At 40.7% G+C, this 13,691-nt stretch overlaps 1 protein-coding gene across 4 annotated transcripts in view; it reads right to left on the reverse strand.

Annotated features, from left to right (window-relative positions):
* PFKP (phosphofructokinase, platelet) overlaps positions 1–12,566 on the reverse strand; it is a 44,630-nt gene extending 32,064 nt beyond the window's left edge. For 2 of the 4 annotated variants that reach the window (XM_050332339.1, XM_050332351.1), the window contains exons 1-2: positions 12,199–12,566; positions 4,211–4,284 (exon numbers count right to left, since the gene is read on the reverse strand). In XM_050332339.1, the coding sequence (XP_050188296.1) occupies positions 4,211–4,284; positions 12,199–12,283 (159 nt within the window). In that variant the 5' untranslated portion in view covers positions 12,284–12,566. The remainder of the gene's footprint in view (positions 1–4,210; positions 4,285–12,198) is intronic. The other 2 variants (XR_007630895.1, XM_050332331.1) reach the window with 2 other exon arrangements.
* Between the last annotated feature and the right edge of the window lie 1,125 nt (positions 12,567–13,691).

Here is a 13,691-nt window from a genome sequence, read left to right on the forward strand (position 1 = left end):
AGCTGTTCTTAATTCAGTTGTTTGCTGAGGATTATCTGTAAGCTGCCTCTGAACAACGTAGTTAGAATTTCCATGTTGTTTTCCATACTATTAACAGATACAAGCTATAGAATTAAAACAGTTTTCAAAAAAAGCTAAAGGGAAAAAAAAAAGATGACTAATTATAATTTAAGTATTAATAATGATCATTATTTCCATTTATAGCTTTAGTTATTTAAGCACAGATGGGGGCTGGACAGTCCATTTTAAAGGTGGGATTTAACTTGAATTAGGTTAACAAATAGTTCAACACTGTTACAGTTCTAAGGTTACTGAAAGTTACTGGCAGATGTGAATACAGACCTTAACAAAAAGAGGGTGGGAATCTGTCAAATTACACTAAGAAAAAAATAAATTCTTACCTAGATCCTAAAAATAGCAACTTGGGTACTAAGATATTAAAACTATGGGGCAAGAATGGAAAAAATGAACTGTCAGAAAGTACAGAAAGCATAGTATGTGAAAATCTGCCCCATTTTATGTTTAGCCCTTCCTTTACTCAAAATCTGAAAATTCAGAGATGAACAAGAGGAAATCTCTGTGCGTCAAATGTTCACCGGGTACATACAGACACACTGCAACTCCTGGAGAGAGCAACAGGGACAGCAAACCTTGCTTCCAGTCTAAACTCTAAAGACAAAAGCTTTCGAAAAAGAACAAGCCACCTTCTGATAAGTTACATGTGAGACATTTGGGGCTTTAAGTTATGTGAGTTTACTTACTGAGATTTTTAAGCTACTGCTTGACAATGTAAAATGCCAGTGTCACTGAGTGCACAGACCACCACATAAAAGACATGAAGTTTTCCTCACAGATTTCCGTGACTGTCGTACCATTGCATTTCCAATGCTGGCCTCTGGAGAAAAAGACTCTTAATCAAGATGAAGAATCTAAAAATCCATAGCTTAGTAGTAAGAGCACGCATCCACTCGGAACTATGTGCTTCAATCCTGGAAAAAGGGCAGGTTATTTGTATAAATATTTAAGACCTCAGTTTCTAAAACCAGTTGCCAGAAATGAGAGGTATCACTTTTTCTTCCCATTCTCAATTAAAAACACCACCAAAAATACCCAAACTGACTTTCATAGTTTTTGATTACTGGGGGGAAAAAAAAAAAAAGTCAACTAGCCTCCTAGAGCAGCCTGGGACTCTACATGTACTTCCGTCTCCTAGATTTTCATAGCATGAGTGAAATTAATCCACAGGTATTCAAATTTTACTTCAGACTGGAGCAGATTTTAGAAACAATGTGATGCTAATCAAGAAGGGTGACTAGAGACTGTTTATATACTAAAATTAAATACTTTAAAATGATAATATGCATAACACATGAAACTACGGCAACTGTGTAGAATAGGTACTGCTTCCACAAATTAATAGCAAAATTTTGAAATGCACTAATTTTAATGAATTAAGATTAAAAGGAACCCTAACTCACTGTGTTTTCTAACTATAAATTTACAGGGTTTCATATTAATTACACAAATGGTATATAACAAATTATATTTTTATATAATTTTTTTATAGTCTTAATTTTCACATAGGTTGGTTTGAGTTTCTTTATTCTTTTGGGAATTGAAGTATGTCCAAATAGCCCACGAATTCCAATATGTAACTGTTTCTTTCTTTGGGCTTTAGTAAAACCAACTTTAAAAAGGCTAGCAAATGACATATCTAAATCGTTATCAATTTTTATTTATTTATCTTGGTACTCTCTCATCACAAAATGAAGCAAAATGGAGTTAGGAAACTGAAAAAAAACCAGAGTTACTGTTTTACTTAGAATATGGAGCTAGTTCTGGCCACAGCTGTAGAAGACAGATGGTTTTACAGTGCAAAAAAGGAATTGTGACAGACACAGCTACAGGAGTAAAAGAACATATGATGACTACAGCAAAGTAAGCTTGAAAAGTCTGAGACCTTTAACTCAGTTTCTGGATCCAAATAAGAAAACTTGTTTTTCCTTTTGGCTATTGTCACTTCAGGTTTTCCTTCACTTTTTCAGAGCAGCTTAAATACAACTATCACTTTCCCCTGACCTACGTGTGTTTAGTTAAAATGTGTACTCAAAATGTAGGCCAAAAATATACAATTCTCTTTGCTTAACACACTTGTCTGCATTTGATACACTGTAATTTAGAAGAAACACTTTAATGAAAGTATTACATAACTTCAACTATACACAAAAATACATCTCTGTATACATCATTCAAAGGCTTATAATAGGCAACATTAGTGACAAGTCTCACCCTAAGACTTTTACCTTCTACTACACTTGTCATCTTCACCTGTTTCCTATTTCAAAGGGGTGAAGTTAAATAGCTGTTTCATTTCCAAGCTTGTAGCTCTGTTTCTCTGAAGTACTTGGATGTATTGTGAAAGAAAACTGACTTCATATTTGAATTACCACAAAGTCAGAGAAGAATAAAGCTTACCACTGGGTACTTCCCAAAACGTAGAACTGAATGGACTAATCTAGAAGCAAAGATTTTTTTCAAAGCCCATACTTACAGTGAAACATGCATTTTTCTCCCAGACCACACTGTTACATTGAAGATGGAATGACAATATATAATGGAAACTCAAAACTCCCAACACTGACTTGATTTTTACAATTGCTTTTCATTCAGAAATATCTGTGACTTCACTCTGGCAAGCTTTAGCAGTTAAGAGAGGAACATGCTAACTTAAATAATGCTACTTTGCTAAGTTCAGAAAAAACAAATAATCAAATTTCTCTAGAAATTTATCACTGAATACACTGTGATATAAAAACAATTTTTAAAAGGTGCAAAGAAATGGTAATTCCTGAGTCAAATCTAATTTGAAATAAATTAAAATCCAAGTTCTGGCCTAAAGATGGTCAAAACCCCCTCCTTACTTCCAGAGAAGTATCTGACCCATTTCAGCAAGGCTGCAAAACAGCTGAACACTGAGGGAATTCCAGAGACTGGCCATGTAATTAGCACACACTAAATGTTCAGAGCAACTTGGTGTAGCACTGTAGTACAAAAGAATTTTGGAGCACAGTCCTCTGCTTATTTGCATTTCAATATACTTTGCATCTCATTAGTAAATGAGCCACAGCAATAAGCAAACATGGAAAAAATGGGTAAGTAGCTACTTTTAAAAGATAAATTGTATATTTGGCATGCACAAAACTAAAACCAAAGTATTTTCCTAGCACTTCTATGAATTCTAGTACTTCTTATTATTTTTTTATTAAACATTAAAATTACAGTTTACTGGGAACACTGCCTACCAAGTTTTTCCCCATATCAACTTTTTATTATGATTTGTAATAATCTCAAACTACTAAGGATCTGTACAGGAATTCAGTGAGAACAGAATGACTTCTTGCTAAATATATTTACAGCAAATCATGTAAAAACTGAAAGCATTGTTTATACAGAACTCTAACTATAACACAGTCTTCTAGTAAAACAGACACATGAAGTATTACCTACCCATTTACATTAAACTTGTCTCATGATGTTTTCATATCACATGACTGTTACAGAAGTAACAATCTTTATGCACACACGATCAAAACCCACAAAATTCTGATGTCTGGACACACCACTAATGGTCAGGTTTTTGATGCTTTTTTTGGTTGTTTTTGTTTGGTTGGTTTTTCGTTGGTTGACTTTTTTCAGTTACAACTTTCCACCTATTAGCCAGGATAGATGGCACCAGCCTGACAGTACTCTTGCTCAAAACCAAGTTGTACAGTCTGTGAAATGAGGATGATGTCACATCCTTATCATACACTAGGAAAATAGACTGGGGAAAGATAAAGGGTTAAAAATCAGTAGTTTAACCAGGTTTAGGAAAGTATTTATAAAGTACAATAAATGGGGCCAAACATCTAACAGGTGCTCAGATACACAGCTCACTGCGGGGCAACAACCATCTCTGGTTTTCTCAGCATTTTCAAGCTTCTGGTAGCACATAAAGAATTCCATACATTTAAAGATTTACTTTTAAATTACATATTTTCAGAACACCTTGATAAAAGTAAATTTCCACAAAAATAAAAAATACTAAATAAAACATATGATGAAAGGGAACGGCATAAATTTTCAATTTATACTAATCTCCATAATGTTTCCACAAAAACTCCAGTGTAGTCAGACGACAAAGTACAGAACGAATAAAACAAAAACTAACCTCATAAACAAAATAGACTTTGGCTTTTACATAGATTCCCATGCGTACTACTGCGCGCACAGCAGCATTCATACCTGGGAAGAAAAAGCAAAATCACATTGTTATAGGTCATCCAATATTTTCTGTATGCTACAAATATTGTCTTAAAAATAAAGGCGACATTAATTCTTTCCTAAAGAAAATGACCAGCATCAATTAAAACAGAAATTTGCCTAATGACAGTGCAATCAGCCCATGAACACGAAGGGTTCAGACCTACTCTTTGTTATAATAATTATGTGGATGCCAGTATGTGTGTTCATCAGAGATTAAATTGCTGCTGACTGTAAAATAGCATTGTAAAAGTAACAGCTACCAAACAAGAAGGCAAATTAATTTCACAATAATGATGAGTTTTCTTTCTGAAATGCAAAACATTCAGCTAGTTACAACTTAGCTTCTTGAAATAAGAAATTGTATTATAACAGTTCTTTTTTCTGAGATTGCCAAATAACACAGGTGTTATATACATACAATATTTTGTTGGGAATGGAGTCAAAGTTGACCTGGACAGATGCTCATTTAAAAAGAGAGAAATTGCAGTAAATTAACACAAAAAATGCCACACAGACTCATTTCATACAAAAGTGTCTAAAAGCCACTTTGCTTCCAGAATTGCAAGCTGAAGTTGTAATTCCCTGCTCACAGACGTCTGACAATTATACTCCTGTACATCTTCCATTAAAGTCCCCTGCTCAAACACTTATACTCATGAGTAAGACCCATCCCTTCAGATACTGCATTATCTTACCCATTATTCAGGAACTTTTCAAAAGTAATAAACTAATTGCTTCCATACAACTGTAATAGACACAAGAGATTATGCAAAGCATGAAGACAGGCTACACTGAAGGAAACAGCCTTGGCACATCAGTTGAAAAGGGTTCAAGACACATGACAATTCAAAGTACTAGGCACCAATTCTCCAAATCTGATGCAATAAATATAACTAAATATCATAGTGGGTCAGCTCTGCTGTTTGATATAGATGTTAAGTGTTCACCTCTCTGGAAATAAAAAAGTTGGTAACTAGAACATATAAACCCTCAACACAGCAAGCCACAAAGTATCCTAGAGTATCTACCATTAGCAGAAAAAATACTGAGCTGTAATAGTCAGCCTGTCTAAATAAAGAATAAGGCTGAGGTTTTCTCTAAGATTAATTACTTAAGAACACACTAGGAAGTCCCTGAAGGTGACCAATGTGAAACTAAAAAATTAACTTTGTCAAAATCAAAAAGTTGCTTTTGCTGTTTCTGTAATGTCACTTCAACTTAAGATAAGAGTTACAAGTAACAGAGTTTTAAAATCAATTCTGTATTAGGAAATAGCAGCAAGAATTCTTTCAGCCAGAGTTAGCCTTGTGGCAGAGCTGGAAAAAGTTCTCAAATGCCAAGACAGCTAAAAGCACAGCTTTAGACGAAGAACTGGATGATGCCAAAGAAAAGCAGAGAATCTCATCTGACAGCCTGTACTGAAAAGAAAGTCAGCATGCTAAATCTCAGATGAAACAGATCTACTGTATGGGGCAAACTTATCTCCTCAGGGAAACAGTTTTCGTAACAAAATTAATACCCCCATCCCCTTCACACACCATGTCCCCTGAAAAACAGAGATAAAGACCTTTAACTTGACCAAACTGACAGTTCACCACAGCACTGCCATTTTCCACAAACAGGGAAGACGTCAGCACAAGTACTCCTTTCACCAAAGCCACAGCTTGCTTCTATTAATGCACATGTTGTGTGGGAGGCTTTTTTGTTGTTGTTGCTTGGCAGGAAGGTTTTTTGGGAGTCTGGGTTTTGGCTTTTTGGTTTTTTTTTTTGAAGGAGGGTTGCTGTTGTTTGGTTTGTTTATGGAGGGTTTATATATATATATATTTTACATATTTTTATATATGTACCTATAGGTATTTGCTATATATATATACACACATAATACAACCACATACTTTCTTAGTGAATACCTTCCAGTTTCCATGTTTCTTGAATGAAAAATGGGTAAAATTCATAGTTTACCTGCTGCAAGAAAGGGCAAAAGTCCAGGAAAAGAAAGCCCCACAGATTACAGGCAGAAAGCATCTTCCCAGTACTACCACTGTAATTTTTTAAGTTTATACAACACACATTTTATTATTATTTGGTGACGTGTATTTTATCTCCTTATACAGAAAAAAGACTTGGGTGTCTCCTGGCATGCTCCTAAGCAAGGGACTTACATTTCAGATTGGCTGAAGACTAAAGCATGTTATAATTTGATACCTACAAAATACAGTTAACACATTGAAGCTTTAGCTTGCTACAATTTGGCTGCCTAAATCTAAATACACTGGTTGCAGTAATTCAAGTCTGTAAATACAGAAAATTTCATAAAGCCTCTGCAGAACTTGTCTAACAAAATGTTGCCATATTTGATTATTCGTGTAGTCTTACAACAGTATTCATGAATTACCATAATAACTATGAAATGTAATTATATGCTTATTACTCAAAAAGAGATTTACTGGGTTAACCATGGATTTAGTCCTGAATAATAAATGCAGCCTGATAAACATACAGGATTAGAATAGCAGTTTCAAAAGAAAGCCACGAGTAAAACCAGTATTTTTTCTTTTTTATAAGAATTATTTAAAATCTTTCTGAATTACCACTTGTTTTTGCATTGAAGTCTTGGAAAGAGGAAAAGATTTATTTTGTTTTTTGGGGCTCAGCAAAGATTAGGTAAACTGCAACTACTTACAGGGTTTTACATAACATCTGAATAATCTAAGAGTTGATAATTTACTGTCTTTGATATTTCCTATTCAATTGTCTTTTAAAAAAATGAAGTTTGTTTTCATAGAAGGTTATAAACAGTACTGCAAAAGTCCTTAAACTATCCCTGCCTCCAAAAGAGTATTCCTCTCCTGTGCCTACATCCTGCTCCACGTACATATGCACCACTACAACAGAGGAGGTTCTACGCTATTTTGTGTTTAAGCCAAGCTTGCCTCACTTTAGTCAGCTGGACATGCCTTTAAATAAATAACTGTAATACAAACCATACAAAAGAAAAATCAAAACTATGCATCTTGGACAAGCATCAAGAAATACTTAAGTACCACCAATTTTAAAGATAAACATTGGCTTTAACACAGGCTTAATGACTTAGCACATATGTTTAAGTACTACCCTGAATAAAGATTCAGACTTACAAGACTATATAGCAAAAAACACTAAGGAAAATGTCTAAACATTATCAAACAGAAAGGTTTTATTCAAATATGGAAAGGGCTATGTCACTAAGCATGTAAGAGCCTATAATCATCAAAAGAGAAGTAGTCAAATACAAGAACTGAACAAAGCTTGAAGAAAACAATTTGTGTTTGTTCCATTTACTTTTAACTACGTTACAGATTTTATTGCATATAATCACAGTAATTATTCTAGATACCTGAAGAAAATACAATTTTTTGAACAGTAACACAGTATTAGATCAGAACATTCTACTGCACAAATATATACAATAGCAAAATATCTAGACAACACACATTTATTTCCTTCTTAAATATTTAAATAAAAATCTTAAGAGACCAGTTTCAATCAGAGTATCCACTAATTATAGAAGTAGTTCCTCAAAAATATTAAATACATTGAAATAGTTACACTTATTCATTAATAACTACATATCTAATTTTACACCCAAATACTATTTATAATATATCTATGGACACATACATATGGATTTCATATATATGTCTGTATGTATGCATTATTCTCAGCTGGATGCCTTTGGTGGGGGGCTAGAATTCAAAAATTCCTTGTGAATATGTTCAAATCATGTAAGTGTTAATAAATAAACTCTGTAATCTGGATGACATAAGAGGAGTGTGGGTTGTTTGGGTTTGTTTGTTTCTGTCTTAAAAAAAAGGAAAACAACCTTATTTATTTTACTTATTAGTTCAGTGGCCTATGATGAAAAAAGACACTTTCCCACCAGGACAAGATCAGTACATCTATGCTACCATATTAAATATGTCTCATCATGTTTCTCGGAAGCCTGCAATGCTTCAAGAGCAGAAATACATAGATCTTTGCTTCCACAGCCATGGTCTATGGTACTCCAAAAGTCCAGAATCCAAGAGGCTATAGAATTCTTTTTAAGCTTTTCTAAACCCAGTATTTGCTGAAGGAGTTGAGCTTTTTTATTTTTTCAGTGGTAAGATTTTTTCTTCCAATCTAAGTTACCAGGACAAGAGCCATAAATCTACACCCCTATACTAAATATGCCTTGAAACGTTGGGTAGCCCATAATGCCTCAAATGTTACTTCAGCAGGATGAGCCATGATATTCCAGACCATTATGTCCCTTACTTATGCTGTCTTCCACAACACTGAATCTTTTGAGTTTATCTCAAAAATAACATGGTCATATTCAAAGACAATAATCTGGAGCCAGTAAACTGGGCAGCAGCTCAGAAGCCACACACACATCCTTCCCCAGCAGAGCACAATCACCTTCTGTCAGCAGCTCCCGGATGACTCTTCCTGTTGTGAACCGTACCTACCACAGTCCCAGAATAAGCACCTATTTGGAGGCTGTGGAACATAAGTGACCTACGGTGGCCAAAACTGTCTGTGGCAGCCACTGGTAACCCACATGAAGCACAAGCAATGTACTTCATGACCTGAAGCAAACCATGGTCAGAAAATCCCACAAAGGGAAAACAGAAGCATGACTTAAAACCCATCTATTAAACCACTTTTCTGAGCTGCAATCATTACAATTTAGAAATAGTCCAGAAAACCAACCCAATATTTATACTGAGAATCAATTGTCAAAACTTCTTTTGCCTCTCGAGGTACTTGTGATTATGGTGGAAAGTATTTTAGTCCACAATTTAACAGCTGGCAAGCTAAAGTGATGTGGACTATCAAGTTTAGTACTTATATACATTAAGTGTACAAAATACCAATCTTTCTTCCTGTGAAACAAATCACTGATAAATTCTTTAACTCCACCAAACAAAAGAATGATGATTAAACCATAATAGTTCCAGTGTGACACATATATATTCTGTAGTCTAATATTCTAGAGGTAGAAATAGGAAGAATAAAACTTTCACAGAAATCGCACAAATTGGGGGAAGTAATTGAAAACTTAACATGCCCTACAAATAGAATGGCTTGTGTAATTTACATAATGCTACTTCTAAATTATTAAGAAGTACAGTAACAGCAAAGGCAGTAACTTCTATTTTAAAATAATTTCATGAATATTTTAATCTGCACTAAGATTTACAGCCCAAACTAAATCATGGCACCTATTGATATGAAGATTATGTGTTTACTGCAACAATAATGGGTGTTTTTTCCACTCAATTGTTTGTGAGTTTAGTTTGGATTACAGATATTCTGATTTCTAGTGGCTAACAAATCCAAAACAAACCAGGAGACTGGAACTTATTTTTAATATTAGAACTTTTTTGCCTACTTCAGAGTTAGTAGTTTTGCTTCACTTACAGTTTGCTTGAACATACTATTTTCAAACAGCAGTAACAGTAGCATATTTCCTTCTGCGTTACACTTCAGGACTTCACTTCTCTCACACACTTGCACTCTGTCCTACAGAGGGCAAATGACCTTGAAAGGGCATGACTCATTCTGTCCCTTGTTTAACTCCTAATCTAGCCTGCAAACTTACTTGAGGTTGCATATTTTACACATCTTTTATTTTACACATATTTTACGCATCTATGCTGTTACCGAGATAGTGTTATATACCTCAACTGTGTGATTATGTACTCAGCTGTGTGATTCAGTGGAAATGATCAAGTTGTAAAATGCTGGGGGGTTTATTTCCTTGTTCTTCTAAGTTAGGACAACAATGCTGCCAACAAAACAGCTTGGAAGGCATCCAGTGTACTTTGTTTAGTTTTTGTGACAACCCCACTCCTCAGACAGCAACTTTCACAGGGTTACTTTGGAACTCTCCCTGTAAAAATGCTTCAGTGGCAATGTGCCGGATAATAAAGTATAGATGTGGATTCTGCAAGTCCTTTAAATGCCTTAATTCACATAGTGGCAAGTGCAGATTAATACTTTATAAAAGGAGATGCATCTGCTGCTGCATTATATAATCTCCAGCCACGCAGAAGCAAGTTGAAGGGCTCAGCCTCTTGCTGCTTGAGGCAGTGACTTGCCACACTTTTAAATTAAAATGGCGATTTGGTGACCAGATCATTAAGATAGAGATGCGACGATTCCCAGTCCCTCCTAGAATCACTTAGCAGAGGAACTGATGTCACTGGGAGCAAACCGTGGATAAAACTTGAACAAGTGTAACCCCAGCCAGGGGCAAAACAGAGGCCTTTTAAACGCATCAATTTCCTTTTCCTCCAGAACTGCAACATTCTCCTCTCCAATGGCACCAAATCCCTTTCATCCCGATTAGAGTTTCGGATAATCCCAGGTAAACCCGGGGGCTCCCCGTTATTCCCGCGGGCAGGGGGAGGGAGGATGCTTCTCCCAGCCCAGATGACGCAAAGAGGCGGAATCTGCAGCGACTCGCAGCGGATCACGTACACACCGGCGGTGGGAGGGAGCGCGGACACACTGGTCCATGCGAGCTACCGCCACATGGACGCACCGGGGAGCGAGGGCAAAAGGAGAGGCTGCTGCTGCCGCCGGGGCAGCCGGGCACGGTTCCCTGGCCGGGGCTGCGGGCTGGTCCCGACACCTCCTCGTGTAAAAGCTGGCGAGAGACTGGTCACTGAACCACCGAGCCCAAGCAGAAAGGAGACCCCTACCCCCCACTCTCTTCACGAACGCGGATGAGTGCCGCATCTTCTCTAAGAGAAAGTACTTTCGAGACACTCCCGGGAAAAAAAAAAAAAAAGGTAAAATAACTGTAATTTAAAGGAAGGAGCTAAAAACAATAATCACTGAGCAATTCTCCTGGCACACGCAGAGCAAGAGTCCTCTGGAATTGCACGGCGCATTTCCTGCTTGAAACCTTAATTAACTGAAACTTCAAACTATTAAGGAGGTTTTCTGGTAGAAAAGGGGGAACGAAAGTGTAGAAAAACCTAAATTTTTGACTAGGTATGTTGAGATGAAGCCTCTTTTCTTCCCCTTCCCTCTCAATGCCTGTAGGTCTTTTGTTCGCCCTGTCCTGTAGTAGCTACGACTCCCTCTACGCTGAAGAGATTTAAGGAGGTGAGACTCCTTATATACTCCTAAGAAGGAGAGAGTAAACTGCCATCTGAGCGTTCTAAACCACGAGTAGGCACATAAACGTGTTCCTGGTGCCAGAAGGAAGCGAAAAGCAGATGAGGCGAGGGCTGGCAGAGCCCCAGCAGCGCAGCCTCCCTCCCACCCGCCGTGCAGGGCTGCACGACCTCCTCCTCCCCCGCTCGCATCAGCCATCCCTCCTCACCCCACCACCTCCCGAGGGGACGAGACATCTCGGTAGTAAAAGTTACTGCAGTGTTTCTACCCTCTCCCCTGCCTAGGCTGGCTCACAGGAAACGTGACGAGACAGCGAGGGAGGAGGAAGGGGTGAGGGGATGTTCGCAGCTCAGGCACCCAGGCCGCACAGAAAAATTACTTATCTTTTAAATGCTCTTAGTAGCAGAGCCGGCTCGAAGGCCAGCAGGGTAAGAGGAAGGCGAGAAGCACGGCCATCCCGCGTGGCGCACTCCCGGAGCCCTCTCTCCACTCCATGTGCTGCACTGTGCCTTCCCGCCGCCAGCCCCGGGGCAGCCCACGCTGAGACGGCACCCCCGGCCTCCCGCATGGGCGTCCTGCCAGCCGGGGAGGCCCTTCCTTCCTGCCCCCCTCACACCGCCCCCGAGGGGCTCCTCACCCTCTCCTTCCACTGCCCCACTCCCCGCCATGACCGCAGCTCCCCCGCGTTCACCTTCCCCTCATCCTCCCCCTGCTCCCGGAGCGAACGGCGTGAGCCGCTACCTTGGGCATCGCCGCCGCTGGTCAGCACCCCGATGGCCTTCCCGGCGCCCGAGAGGTTCTCAAAGAACTTGGGCTGGTGATCCATGGCGCTGCAGGGGCGGGCGAGGCGGAGCGCGGTGGCTGAGGGAGCCCCTGGCCGCGGGGGTCTGTCCGCGCTCCGCTGGACCGAGCGATCGGGCTCTGCGGGGAAAGAGACCGAGCAGCCCGCGGGAGATGTCCGGCTACCGATAAGGTGTATCTCCGCACAAAACCGGAGATGAGCGAAGGGCTGTGTGAAAAAGCCTGGGTGGGAAGAAGAAAATAAAAAAAAAAAAAAAAAAAAAGAGCCGAGCAGAGCTTGGAGCGGAGCAGCAGCCCCGCAGCTCCTCACGCCGCCACCACCCCCCGCCTGTGCCCCGGCGCCGCTCCCTGACAGCGCCGCGCGGCCCCGCCCTCCGCCGGCCCTGCGCGAGCGGTGATGATTGACGGGCCCGGCGGCCAATGAGAGGCCGAGCTGCGGCGGCGAGCGCGGCGGGGCGGGGCGATGGCGCTCGGAGGGCGCGGGCAGGTGGGAGGGGGAGGCGGTGGCGGCGGCGCCTCAGGGAGGGGGGGGTGTCTACCCTCCCCTCCCGCTCTCCCTCCCTCCTTTCTTCCCCTTATTTCCCCCTTCTCTTCCCCTGGCGCCTGAGGTGGGGGCAATGCGGGAACATGGCTGGCGCCCCGGCAGGGCGGCAGCGCGTGGGAGGGAGCTCTGTCGGCCGGAGTTGGCTCATCCTCCCCGCGGTAGCGGCTGAGGAGCGCAGCGTGTCCCCTCCGCGCCGGGGGAACCCCGGGCAGCCCCTTCGGCGGGAGCGCCCCGGCGGCCGCAGCACTTCTGGGGCTGCCGTCAGCGCAGGTTCCAGGGGGAAATCCGCCTCCAGCGTGTCGGCTCCTCGCCGCCGGATGCCTCTGAGGCGGCTCTGCCTCCTCCGCACGCCTGCTCGGAAGGCTCCGGCGGCGAGCACGGAGCGCGGCTCCCGCTGGGAATGCACAATAGGCGGAGAGCCGCTCCTGCCGGAGTCTGGCAGGGTCCGTGTCACAGGGCCTGGCCCTGGGCAAGCAGGGAAATCCATAGTGCCGGAGCTCTGCTCATTCTCTTTTGTTTCTCATCCCTCCTCAGGTGTGCCTCCGTGCTGAGGCATCTCACTTCTGCCGTAGTAGAAGTGCAGGAGTCGGTAGGAAAAGGAATTTATTTCAGTGAATATTTACAGTTTAGAGACAGAGATTAAGGCTAAGAGAGCAACAGGCTAAGCAGTTGGGAGAAATTACTGTAAGTAGGAATCCCAGTCTTTCTGCCTTCCTTGTTCTTCCACTGGGCACTGATTGCATTTCTTGGGGAGTGCTTAATACTCCTAGAACAGTGGTCTCTTAAACTCGCTGTATTGCATCGCCTCACTAGAGTACAACAGAATAATTCTGTTGATCATAGCAGTGTGTGTAGTCAGAGAAACAGTTTAAGCCCCCAGTTTTGGTAA

This window comes from Myiozetetes cayanensis, unplaced genomic scaffold (genome assembly GCF_022539395.1).
Source record: "Myiozetetes cayanensis isolate MyiCay16 unplaced genomic scaffold, myiCay2020 scf1, whole genome shotgun sequence".
NCBI classification, from domain to species: Eukaryota; Metazoa; Chordata; class Aves; order Passeriformes; family Tyrannidae; genus Myiozetetes; species Myiozetetes cayanensis.